The sequence below is a fragment of the Camelus bactrianus genome, chromosome 35 (genome assembly GCF_048773025.1).
Source record: "Camelus bactrianus isolate YW-2024 breed Bactrian camel chromosome 35, ASM4877302v1, whole genome shotgun sequence".
Taxonomy (NCBI): Eukaryota; Metazoa; Chordata; class Mammalia; order Artiodactyla; family Camelidae; genus Camelus; species Camelus bactrianus.
Genome location: NC_133573.1, coordinates 31495881 through 31509480, shown reverse-complemented (window position 1 = coordinate 31509480; position 13600 = coordinate 31495881). Strand labels below are relative to the sequence as shown.

The 13600-nt window shown below is 43.0% G+C and overlaps 1 protein-coding gene across 15 annotated transcripts in view; it reads right to left on the bottom strand.

The window, feature by feature from the left end:
- DIP2C (disco interacting protein 2 homolog C) overlaps positions 1 to 13600 on the bottom strand; it is a 274924-nt gene that overhangs the window by 101985 nt on the left and 159339 nt on the right. For 11 of the 15 annotated variants that reach the window (XM_074358494.1, XM_074358500.1, XM_074358499.1 and 8 more), the window contains 2 exons: positions 9355 to 9465; positions 3810 to 3935 (listed from right to left, as the gene is read on the bottom strand). In XM_074358494.1, coding sequence (XP_074214595.1) covers positions 3810 to 3935; positions 9355 to 9465 — 237 coding nt within the window. The remainder of the gene's footprint in view (positions 1 to 3809; positions 3936 to 9354; positions 9466 to 13600) is intronic. The other 4 variants (XM_074358497.1, XM_074358503.1, XM_074358506.1 and 1 more) reach the window with 1 other exon arrangement.

Genomic DNA, 13600 nt, shown 5'->3' with positions numbered 1-13600 from the left:
GTGCAACAGTCCTCTTTGTATCTTGTACTGCGTCTTGTCGTCTACCTCGTCTGATGCCAATACAGCTTTGTTCACTTTCTTATGCTTGATGTTTCCAGTGTGTATTTTTTCATAATTTTTAAAACTATCCTTGTTTTTATACCTAAATGTGTCTCTTGCAGACAACATATAGCTGTAGCTTCCTGTTTTTTTCATCCAGTCTGACAAACTCTTTTAATGTGGGCCTTTGGTCCATTTACATTTATTGTAATCACTGATGAGTGGCTTTAAACCTAACATTTTGCTACTCGTTATCTATTCATTCCTCTGATTTTTATCTCTTTTTCTGTTGATTTTTCCTTCCTTTTTTTTTTTTTTTTAACGAATTTCATTTTATGTCCTCTATTAAAGTCTTATCTCTACCGCTTTTCATTTTTGTAATGGTTGTTCTAGGGCTAAGAATATGAATCTCTGATGAGTCTACACGGGGTCAATAATGTAACTGCTCTTCAAATCTGACATTACAAACTTTTTCCCCACTTGTACTCACATCACACCTAACACTATACATTTCCTTCTTTCCGCACTCTGCTTCCTACTTCAAAAACATAGTAACTATACAACAGTATAATTCCATTTGCCTGGCCTTGTCTTTTGTGCAGTTGTTGTTATAAAGAAAATTACAAGGGAAAAACAGAGTATTTTATGTTTCCCCAGCTATTTACTGCTTCCAGCGTTCTTTCCTTTCCACAGATGCAGCTTTTACCTGCCATGACCTCCCACTGCCTGAATGGCATCTGGGTTGCAGTTCTGGGGGCAGCACATCCTCCCAGCTCTCAGGCGTCTCATTGTGCCTCTGTTTCACCTTCATGAAGGATACCTTCACTGAATATGAGTGGACAGTTTTGGTTTTTTCCTTTTAGCACCTTTAAAATGTCTTTCCATCATCTTCCAGCCTTTACTGTATCTTCACATAAGTATGTATACTTCATACGATTGTTCTCCTGTATGCAACGTGTCTGTTTTCCTTTGATTACTTTCAAGGTTTCCTCTTAATCTTTGGATTTCAGCACTTGGCCTGTTATGAACTTAGGGATGGTTCTTTCTGTACTTCACTTGTATGGGACTCACTGAACTGGTATTTGTGAGGTGGAGTCTTACATCAATCTGAGAAGTTTTTGACCCTTATTTCTGTAAATAGTTTTTCTTCCCTTTTCTCACTCTCTTTTCCTTCTTGGATTTCAATTACAAGTATGTTGACATATCACAGATGCTGGAGGTTCTGTTAAGTTTTCTTTAATCTTTGGTCTCTCTGTTCTTCAGTTTAATTAATTTCTTCTGATCACTCTTCAAGTTCACAGACTCTTATTCCACTTCTCCAATTTGATTTTAAACTGATCCAGTGAATCAATCCAGAGAATTTCATTTTTTATTAAATTTTTTCATTTCTGTAGTTTCTATTGTTAAAAATTTTTTTTTCCTTTCTCTGCTCAGTTCAAGTATTAAGACTATATTTTTATTTAGTTCTTTGATGTATTTTCATTTGATTCCATGAATGAGGTCCACAGTCTACAAACAGTCGTCTGATTTGTGCAGTTTTATAGTTGTTTATGGTGTACGGGTTAGTCTGGTTACCAGTTATTTCTTTATGGCTGGAAGCAAAAGTGCTGACATACTCTTCTATTTTTATATGTGAAAAACTACAGAGGAGTTTCCCCTATAAAAGAATAGCACTGCAATAACCCTAATTGTGTCTTTCCCAGAAACCATGATGCTAATCAGCAACCAGTCACTTCATAAAGAGAATACAGACTTCAGGAATATTCTCTGAAGAGAACTGGACACGAGATGAGTTCTAACAAATGTTATCAGCAACCAAGGAAAACAGAATGAGAGAAAATGAAGCTAAGCCAAGATTTTGTTCATGCAAGCACAGTTACAAGTATGTAGACCACTGCTAAGCACAAAATGGGCTGTGAATAAAAGTGTTTATGATGGTGTTGGCATTTATGACTGTACAAACCTACCCAGTGTGGTACTGTCACTAGGACTCCCGAATGACAGCTTACAAAATGTATTATACGGTGTGCATGAAAATAGTCAATCAAACGCAGATGTTTCACTGAAAACAACATTTCCAATAATGTTTTTCTGTATTTTGCAAAGACATTTGTACAAAGTTTGTTCTCCTGAATGTTTTGTCTTTCATCATGCAGCATGACACAGTCACATCGCTGAGGATGGACACATGTGGAAAAAACACATTGCACCTTGTACTTTAGATTCAACACTTCCTACAGAAAGTGGCTCAGAAGAATGTCCACCTCCCTGAATACTGTTTAGTTCCAAAGATTTGGTTAGAATATTTTAAGTGGCTTTGTTTTCCTTGTTAAGTCCATTCTACTTGTTATACAAAATACATACAAAATAAAAATTTTCACATTATAAATTTTGGCAAATTATAACCATAAACTAAACAAATAGGATTAAGCATATTAATTATGCTGATTTTAAAACAGTCCAAATTACATTTTGTGGCTCAGTATAAAGAAAGGAAAGAGAGTAAGGAAATTGGCAAAAGGACTCTCTTTCTTATTAGAATATTATGTTCTTGAGATAAAGAACATTTGTTGTATTATCTACTAATAAAAAACAAAACAACTAAGCTTTGTACTATTTAAGTTCTGTCTTACAAAGCTCAGGCCTTTCGCTTTTAATGCTTGTAAGGTTGAAGACTTAGGGGTTGTCTGAAGCAGTGCTGGGTATACTCGACCACATTCCGAGTTGAAGTGTGTGCTTCTATTGCTCTCACTGGCTCGCAAATACTCAGGGCTAAACTTCAAAAGACTCCAAGAAGTGTTATATATTCAACTATTCTTACTGCACCTTAGGTTTCTCTTGTGAACAAAAGTGGTGTGCCAGGTAACTTAGGTCTGCAGAAAAGACAGAGTGGCAACAACAACATGAACAATGTTGGAACCAGAATAACACACAAAAACCATCAAGTTAATTAGGCTCAGTCCTTCATGTTTCTAATACCTGGACAATTTAACTGTGTGCTTCACTTCAGTTTTGAAGATCATATAGGTTATAATTATTTGGGCAGAGTTAAGCAGAGATCTTAGGTAGCTGTATGAAATTCAAAATTAAACAAAAAGCAGAAATCTAAATGAGATATTACCTTCAATCATTCAGATCAGAGTTTGGTAGGTCTGTGGTCCAAACCCTCTGCCTGTTTTTGTGAATTAAGTTTTACTGGCACACTGCCATGCCTTTAACTGACGTGCTACCACGGCCACTCTTATACCACAGTGGCAGAGCCAGCAGCTGTGACGCCTCAAAAAACCACCTGCACTTTACAGGGAAAATTGGTTACCCCAGATTTGGGTTAACTGTCTACATTTTCCAATTCATTCAGCTTATTAATACAACATTACAACTTACTGACATTTTTAAGACTTGAGAATATGAATGTATCAGTCAGTCTAAGCAGAAGAGAAGTCCAGCTTCAGTTAGTACAACGGATGTACAAACTCTTCTCTTGCTATGTGAAAAATAAGATAAAATTTTATAGGATTTTAAAAGTCTGTATCGTATTTCTGAGTCTAAAGAAAAGTATAAAACACATTTATATAGACATATACATAATGATGTAAATTTTCCGTCCAAATTTAATTCAGAGCATTTATGTTTCTGGACTTCTGGTTCTCAAAATCTGTATTACAGCACCATGATTTTGAAAGCTAAAAAGACTGCTGTTGCTGGCAGTGGCTTAATTCTGAGGCAGGCTGGTCACGTCACTTCATGAAGCAGACAGGCCTGCTGCTCACCTGGGGGTGTGTAGGCATCCATCGAGGTCTGCACCACCAAGGACCTGCGTTTGGAAGGCATAGGCACTGCCATCTTCCTCTCTTTGTGTTTAGCAAGCGCAGCCTGAACAGCTTCTGTGTGGACATCTGAAACAAAGAGAGAGCTCAGTCACTCCATTGTTCAGGGACACCCTGAAGGCCCCATGCTTTTCTGCTTTCTTTCTTGTCCTGTGAAATAGTTTACCTCCCAACAGGAACTGTCACCAAGGGATGGGTAGAGAAGGAAGGAAAATAAGTGTAAATCTGCTAGTTTGTAAGCTTCAGGAAAAAGGCATTTGAATTCATTTGCAGACTATAACTATTCATTTATTACCCTAGAATCTGTATAAATAATCAAATACTGGATGCAAATTGCTGTGAATTTTTCGTTTCTTAGAGTGAATGGACCTCGATCTTCAAATATTTCTTCACAGGTCACATGTTTAAGCTTCATAATTCATTTCAAAGTTCTATCAAGGGAAGTTACATATACCCTACTGGTTGTTAAGTCATGATTTAAGCTAACACTTTCCAAGCATCAGTTATGGGGTAGTCGCCGTTTTAAGCACTCTGTACACATAAACCTGTTACACTAACTCCACTAATGTTTAATACCCACTCTGTGAGGCAGAGCCCTCCGGCTGCAGACTCAGGTAGACAAGGTACTGTGTCTCTCACAGCTTCCTCTCTAACTGGTTGAAGACAGACAACAGACAACCAAATGGGGCAGGAATGACAATAGGACAAAAAGACTGAGTGGCTCCTTGACCGTGAAGCTAGGGAAGAGCTCCACAGGGTAAACTAACTCTGGAAGCAAACGCGATTGCTGTACTTATGCCTCACCTGTAGCGCGTAGCAGAGTGCTCAGTATACAAAACTATTCACACATTTGCTGAATGAATGAATACTAGGATACAAGGCCCTATTCTCAGACACTGATCACTGCTATGAATCAGACTTTAAACTGTCACCAGCATAAAGTCAGCTTCAGGGATGGGTTCAGAAGGTGAAGTTTCTAGTTCATACTTTCTCTCAATTTTTTATTTAAAAAATTACATTTTTCAATTCTCATAGGAATGGTTCTCAAACTCTTCGACCCAAAGAACACCTTAAACTCAAAAACTGCTGAAAACCTTCACAAGTTTCACTTATGGGATTAATACTCTGATATTTACTGCACTAGAAAGGAAACTGTAAAACTTTTTTAAACACAAGACTTCACAATCACAGATTCCACTGGCTGTCAGAATGATAACATCATCACGTGTCAGGCAGCCTCTGGAAGAACCCACTGTTCATTCACAAAAGAATGAGAATGAAAAAGGCAAGTAACGTGTGAGTTACTCTGAAAATGGTTTGACCTCATAGACATACCAGAAAGGGTCCTGAATCCCCAACAGGCCCCTCAACTCTCTTGAGCTCACTGTCCCAGGGAAGACAGTCTCCCTGAGATGAGCACAGGTGAGACCAGGATGCCTGAGCTGAGAGGCAGGTGCTCCTGTCCAGGCACGACACAAAGTACGAGATGTGGGTTTTCAAACTGTTCCCAACCTCATAACCAAACAAAGCAATCACTTAAAACACAGGAAATCATATGTTGCATTTTAGTTTTAATATTCTTTCTTGTCATAGTCAGTCTTAGCTGGAATAGAAACAACACAAGTCTCAACGTTTTCTTTTCTAGGGTTTTTGCTCGAGAGGAGAAGGTGTTAAAAATAGTTAGAATTTTTTAAAGCTCAAACTAGACTTTATCAAGTAAAAGTAATAAAGTGCCTAATACAGAGTTTGACATTTTCGAGGTACTCAGTAAATGCCTGTTCATTTATTCATTCACGTTCCAAATCAAATTTAAGTTTCCAAATTAAGTTATTTAAAAGGAAGAGAGGTACACACTACTCTGAAGAATTCTCATGCAAGGTCATTACAATGCAAAGCCAGGGTTTTAGAAATGAAATGAAAACATATAGCCAGGAGATATTAAATTTGAGGCTGTATCATTGACAAGACTATTAATTAGGTCAATTATCTAAAAGATAATAGAATTACTTCTTGGCTGATATAATTTGGTCACTGAAGCAACTAAAGTAATTACACTGGTCAAAGAATCTTAGAAAGCAAATCTCCCAAGGGCCACAAAAGTTTTTCTCTTGAATGTCTTAAATCTTCCATGGTGGCTTGGGAGAAAAAAACCCCAGAAAATCCTGAAACATGTACACCAGCAACAGACCAAAACAAGCTTTTAAGATTTAATACATTTTAAAAAATGACACACGAGCATAAACACTAAGAGAAAGTAACTTAACAGTATATCAGTGAAGTGTCTAAAAGAAGAAAACTGACTAGAATATCTTAAACACAGGAAACAGCAGGTAAACACAGTGAGCGAGGTACCGAATGAGCCCCCGCAACGTTCCACAGACCCCTCGTCTGGGAGGCCGCCGGGCTACATGAGGGGCGGTGTTCTGATTCGGCTCAGAAAATGAGAGTCCAGCCGAGCTTTCACAAGCATATGAAGGATCTTCTGAATATGCTTGCTCCTTACATAAATTAACCCAGCATCATTTATTCAAAATTGAGAAGCATAAATTTTAAAAAATTACCACAGTATATACAGAATAATATTTTTCACATCTTACATGACACTTCAAGGAACGTCTACACAATTTCTCAGAGTATTCTCTGTATGGTAAGTGAACAGCTGAGGCCAGTTTCACCATCTTTAACCTACAGGCGGAAACCTTAATTCTCTAAATAGAGGCAGACCCAGAGACCGTCGTCTGCAGAGCGATTCAAGCTAGACATCAGGAGTCACCCCAATCCCCTCTCCCACACCCCTGCCCTCACGTCCTAGAGCTATTCTGTACCATCGCAAGTGTCACTGGCACTGACTCAGCTCCTAAACATGTATCAATCTCAGGTCCTTCCAACTCCTCCATTTCTACTCCATTCTCCTCAATGCTACCAAAGTAATCTTCACGTGGTGCCCTATCATATTCAGGATAAAGCCCAAATGCCAAGCACAGCTTATAAAAGACCTTAAAATCTGGCCCCTCCTACCTAATTTCTTGCTTTTCCCCAGATGTGCCCTCCTCCCTCATCAGCCTCCTTTCCTTCAAAAGCCATTAACGAGGCAGTATTTTAGATGCCTGGCATACACAAATGAACAAAACAAAGATCCTTGTCTCTGTGGGCCTGACATTCTTCTGGTAGGTAGTACACATGAAGGCAGACAAATGACGGGAGGTGGATGGACAGACAGACAGAGTGGAGAGAGACAGACGACTGGTAGATGACAGACAGATAACAGGTGACTGACAGACAAATCGGTGGATAATGACGCTCATGAGAAGCTAAGTGACTCCAACGTAGGGCCTGAGGTGGGCCAGACACGACAGGTCCAGTCCCCTGCTCAGAGGGCTGTGCTGGCCGTGTCTCTGCTGACCGGTGACAGTCAGTCCCCTGAAGTCACCCTCCACTCTGCTCCACAGCCACCCTACTCAGTGCCTCTGCGCATGTCTCCTCCGCCCACGAAGGGGCGGCACAGGCAAGGGGATCCGTGCCTGGGCACAGAGAGCTCCACCTCCACCTGCAAGCTGGCGGCCTCTCTCAGGTTTGTACTCGGAAAGAAAAACACCTGCCTGACCTATTTCTTAGAAGGACGAGAAGGATTTGGAGAAGACAGCACACCTTACCAAAGATCACACAGAATAGAAGGGCCTATCATCCCCCACCCTCATTGTCAGGAAAGACATGTAACGTAGAAAACAGATGGTACCATGATTTAATTTACATCTAATTAAAAATTAACACAGAAAGTTAGAGGTTAGAAATGAATACAAGACATAATCTTCTATGCAGTAAGAAGTCAGATTACAGAGCTAGACAAAGCTAGATTTGCATCCTGTTTGATGAGTTAATTATCATTAACAATCACATACTTCGCTGAACTTCAATTTTCTCATTTACAACACGGAAATAAAAACAGTTGACTAGTTTCTGTGAGAACTGAATATACGGATGACAGTAAACATGCATCTACCTGTGTGTCTACATGCATGTCTACATACATGTCTGTGTGTGTCTACTGTGCCTACGTGCGTGCATCTGCCTGTGTGTGTCCCAGTGTGTGCACGTGTGTGTGATATGGAAGCATTCCCCAGCACGTTTACAGCATGTGTGTGTGCCTCTACTCTCCTAATGATTTGAAAGGGGCCTGCAAGACATTTGAATAAGATGGGGTCTTGTAATGTGCTAGGTGTTAAAATACCTCTGAAGAAAATGGAAGGTGGATTTGGGAACCAACTCCTGCCTTCATTCCACCCTCACGTGCTGTCCCAGGCACCAGGCCTCCTGGGAGGGCCAAGAAGGTAGATGGAGCAGCAGCAAGGCTGCTCTGGGCCTCTTCCTAGCATCTCGAGTCCATTCTCTTGCTTCAGCCGATAAAGATTCCCAATGCCATGGACGTCTGTCTTGCCCCTTCTTCCCTCCCAGGAAGGAGAGCAGGGCCAGGAAGTCAGGCGCACACCGCCTTGGTGGAGACCGTGGTGGTGTATCTTGGAAGCATCCATTAATGGAAAGATCCACGAAACACGGTACTGAGAGGTTTAAAGGGTTGACCCACCCAGCCCCGGTGAGAGCTGACTGAGCCATTTCACCTCCTGTAGCCTCAGCTTCCTCTTCTGCAACATGAAACTGTCAGAAGCACCTCAACTTTCTGTTATAAAAACTACGTGAGATAAGGTCCTTGCAAGTGCTTTGCAAAATGTGAAGTGACACAGAAATGCTATGCTTTGGATTGTCATCGTCCGCAATCCGCACATGCCCTGAACTGCTGCGTGCCAGCAACGTTTACCGCAATCTTCTCTTAAAGATTGTAGTAGGGGGGCAGAAAAAAGCAACTTTAATCTAGATGCTGGGAAAAAAAATACCTCAGACAGCAGTAACACAATACAAGTTTTCTGATGCCAAATTAGTGAAAGAAATTTAAGCCAGCCAAGCCCAGGTGATGACTGCCATAAAGCGGAACAGCAAGACAGCGTTCTTACTCACATCATAAAACGCAAAGGAAATAGAGAACGTACAAAATATTAAGGATTTTATTTCTTTTTTGAAAATTGCACTTTAAAACCAGAAATCACTGAGATTAAAAGAGAGGGAAAAAGTACTAGCAACCAAGTTTATACAAAGTAAAACCAAACTTTTCAAGTGACACCTAAAAAATGAGCAAAATTTTGCTTATAAGAGACTTGTACTGTTTAAATTACTGTGAAATTCTAAATAATGGACATCACTATCTTTAAAAATATTTTAAAAAGTTACGATTTACTGAATTTTCCTGTACTCTAGAGGGTGTATTTCTGTCTGAAGTAAGGTGTCATCTGTCAATCACACCACCACCAACAAAGACATCCAAATTCACTGCACTGTGATCACACAGCTTCCGCAGACGTGCGCCCACTCATCCACTCCACCAGCACCACGTTACAGACCAGTGTCAGTGGCTTCCCACCCACATCTGGCGCCTTACCCGACCGGTAGCGCTCATCTCGTGACCCTGAGGACCGTCGGCGGTGATAGCGAGAGGAAGAGGCAGGAGTGACAGGAGCCCGGCGCTCTGGAGGCAAAGCCTGATCCACCCCTGGGTGAAGGGAAACAGCAAAGTCAGGTGAGGTTCACTGGCAGCAGGAGTTAATTCACTTCGCGAAGCAAATCACTTGGCAGAAGAAAGGCCTGACCCGCTGCTTTCCCACAGCCAAGCTGGAGCCCGCCTGGGAGTGGGCGTGGAGGCCGGACAACAGGGATGCCGGGCAGGAAGGAAGAAGCGTGCAGGGCAGGGCGTGGCTCACGCCCAGACACCACAGCCTTTAGAGACCCAGTGCGGGCTCCTTCATGCCCCAAATGTCTGTTACGTCATGTGAGGACATGCAGAGTCAGCCACAAGCAACAAGTTTTTAAAATTACATTTATCATTAAAGGTACTGTGAAATACGTCGTATAGGATACTTTGACGATATAACTCAGGCAACCAGGATTGAGCATGAACTTCCATCTTTGTTCATTCAAAATGTCAAACTCTGGACTCTTACTCCATTTGACGCTAAGTTATCAAACAAATTATATTTCGATATGGTTTTGAAGAATTACCAAAACTGTTAACACGGTCAGATAAAAATGATTCAGTGGTGTTGGTCAAAAGCTGACAGAACGCCAGCGAGCGTGATACTAACGCAGAACCAGGGCAGCCAAGAGCACTTGTAGACACAACCGGGGACTATGGGAAAGATTTCATCACTACAGTGCAGAAATCAAGTAATTCTGAGCAATGAGCATGAAAACATTAACTGTGGTTGCTTTATCCGAAAAGGGCCGGTGATGCTGGATAGAAAGTAAACCAGAGATAGCAGTTTAAACAGAAAACCGTCCAGTCCCTGGGTTTCCAGGATGCTCTGCGGGAGTCGGCCGCTCACCCCTGAGACGTGCTCCTCCTCCTATGCTGGTGGCTTCTGCACCTCACTTATTGATGGAATGTCTGTGGGCCCCACCTAGCAGGTTAGCTATGTTAGAACTGCACCAAAGACACCCACCCTGCAGCCTTATGTTGGGTTCCATGAGTTCTTCATCTAGCAAGCGTGTTAACATTGTTCATGGTTTTTGTCACTGAACTGTTTACAGCTCCAAGCCTCCTCGTTATGTCTACAAATGATCTTTTAAAAAATTACTTTGTATTGTTATCAAATAGATGCACAAAGTTTATGAGATTTGAGTACTGGCAAGTCTTACAATGAAAATACTAGTTACGTGGTATTTGCATCTATATTTATAAACTGGACCTTAGAATTCTAAGAAAAATTACTTGTAAACTTAAAAATTTTTCAACTTGTATAAATATATTTATTTGAAATTTGTGTTTGTTGCCTTTCATGTCAGTTATTATTGTTGGGAAGTTAAATTATTAAATGTCATTCTGATGCTATAATCTTTATATAAAATCTGTTTTTTTTCTTTTCTCCTCTGTCAACTTTTACAACTTTTTCTTTGTTCCCACTGAAGGAGCTGCAAGTATCTCTTCCTACGGCAGAGGCATCACTAGCTCTATGTTCCAATAGGCCCTTTTTCACCTGGGCTATTCCATTTGCCCAAAGAAGGGCCCTCCAGTCCTCTGTCTTATGACTAAACACAGGGTCATCGCTGGGGCTGGAGCTGTTCTCAGCCTCCAGCGTGTGTGCTCTGATTTACTGCCCTGGGGCACAGCACTGCCCACTGTCCTGGCCCCGGAAGCTCTTCATTCCATTTCTACAGAGAGCAAACACGGGTCAAGGGGACGATGTGCATCACCACTTCCTAGAGGCCACACCCACCCCTGTGGTTTCGTCAGCACTGTCTTCTGTCATCTTTTTCTCCTTGGCTCAATGAGGTGCCTCTAATCATCCACCTCACAACATAGCTATGCTTCACTGTTTCTCCCGTTCTCCTGTCCTGGGGATTCATACCTCCTCCATCTGCTGACATCGCAGTGCAGCTCTGGGAAGAAGCAGAGCTAAACTAAGCACACACCTTCAAGCTGCCGTGGGTAAACAGTGCCTGTACATACAGACACTCGCGTTTATCTTTCAATCTCAATCCTGTTACCCATCCCTTTTTTTCAAATATGCTTCCTGGAATTAATCTCAGCCTTAACCCCTTCCAGTTCCCTGGGTGGCCGCGTACTTCCTCTGGGAAGCGTAGTCACAGCACTCACATACGGCCCAGCGACACGGAGCTGCAGGCAGTGCCCACCTGTTACAGACCCCTCAACTCCTTTCCCCAGAAAACTGTTTACACACAAACATTGTGCACATTTACTCTCATAGGCTGAAAGACAGAGTTTACAACCCAAGTTTTCAATAGTTTTACAAGGAATGAATCAATTCAATAAAAGGAGAATAGCTTCAAACAACAGAACATTACAAGAGACTAAAATACAAGTGTGCATATTTCAATCATTAGTTTCTATCTAACGTCACTGTGAATGAAATTTGAGGTAGCTTAAAGGTATGTTCCGGTAAGAAAAAGCCATCAATAAAATATGCAACTGCAAGTTAGCATGACCTGGTACCACAGGAGAAGCCAGGGTAGTGGCCAAGGCGTCCTGCTCGTGACCCCCTGGAAGAGGAGCTCACAGCTGCTGGAACAGGCTGCTGGAACAGGCTCCTTCTTGGTGCGGATAATCACAGGCAGTTAGAGAAACACACAGCGACACTCAGTGCTGGCACTGCTGAGGTACCACGTCTGCAGGTACCTGCAAAAACCAGCTCTCACAAAAGCCAAAAGACAGCCAGTGTCCAGGCAGAGCATGTGGGCGGGTTCACAGCAGTCAGCAGGAAGGTGGGTAAAGGTCCAGTGACATTCAAAGCAGGAGACAAAGATGAACTCTCCTTAGGCAAGAACAGGACAGAGATCAAGACTGGATCTCTTCCCCAACATTTATTAAGCCCCACTAGCTTCAGACCCACGTGAACTGAGGGGAAATGCACTGGGGACACTACCACCCTCTGGAGCTGGAGATGGAGCCATCACCATCTGAGACCCTGGGCCTCAGCTTCCCATCTTCGGGCAGGACTGGTAAGATCAGCCAACGCTTCAGAGCACTGGTATAAGCACTTTATTCCCATTAATTAGCATAACCATATGAGACAGAGTTCTGCTGTCCCACTGAGAGAAAACACAGGCCCAGGACTGGGGCTTGCACTCAAGCTGTCCGAGTCGCTTTCGGCAGTGCCCTTCCACCTGTGATGGGCGACCTCTCCTGGTGCCCCCAGGCACCCTGCTGTCACTCGGAGCCCAAACAGAGGCCAGCCCTTCAGGCAAAGGCTCTGTGCGGATTACTGCTGCACTCTGGGTACAGCGATCACCTGTCACACGGACAAAATCCAGCTGGTACTCCGAATCCATGAGGAGGTCTTTCTGTGACCTCATCACGAAGCTGCTCTTCAACAGCAATCTTATAAGCAGAGATGGAAACTGGGACAATTTCAGGCTGCTGCCTGGGAACAAACTCAGATCAGCTGCAAGCTGCTGAGGTCTTTAACAGGAAGGTGTGTGCGTCAATCCCTGCTTAGGATACAGCACGTGAAACGCCCAGATCAGGCAAAGACTGGTTGTCTCCCCTGGGCCAACAGGCTCCTAGGAGGGGTTCAGGAGGTACTGCTGAGACAGTAAGTGAAAACTTCAAGGCTCGTGCAGAGGGCTGTAACACGTACATTTATACACGACACTCTTGGTGACTTTCTGTTTCTGCTAGAACTGCAACAGGACTGTAAATAGAACTCTTCACCAGAGGAAGGAGACTGGAGACGTGTACGAGGAAAAGAGGAAATTAACAGGGGACTATAGCAGAGAGTGAAATACCTCGTCCGCCGCCGGGCGCACCCTCCAGGGACTCCACACTTCTGCAAGGGGCACCCACACTCCACGTCCCCGGACACCTTCATTCCCGTGACTCCTCTCTTCCCCACCCGACACTTTGTCCTCAAGGTTAGAGGAGCCACCAGGCTTCGCGCTCAGCCTGCCCAGGCCCCTCCCTGCCACCAGGGCCATCACATCTCCCGAAGTTCAGGCTCTCTTCAGGCTGAGTAGGGCTCTGACTGATTCACGTCTGCATCCTGTGGACCACAGAACAAAGCCCTGGCTCCTTCACCCGATCCTCAGCCTCCCTCCGTCACACCCACCTTCTCCTCCAGCCCCCTTCCACTCATGCCTCCAGGTTTCAGGCAGACACAGTCACTATTCCCAGG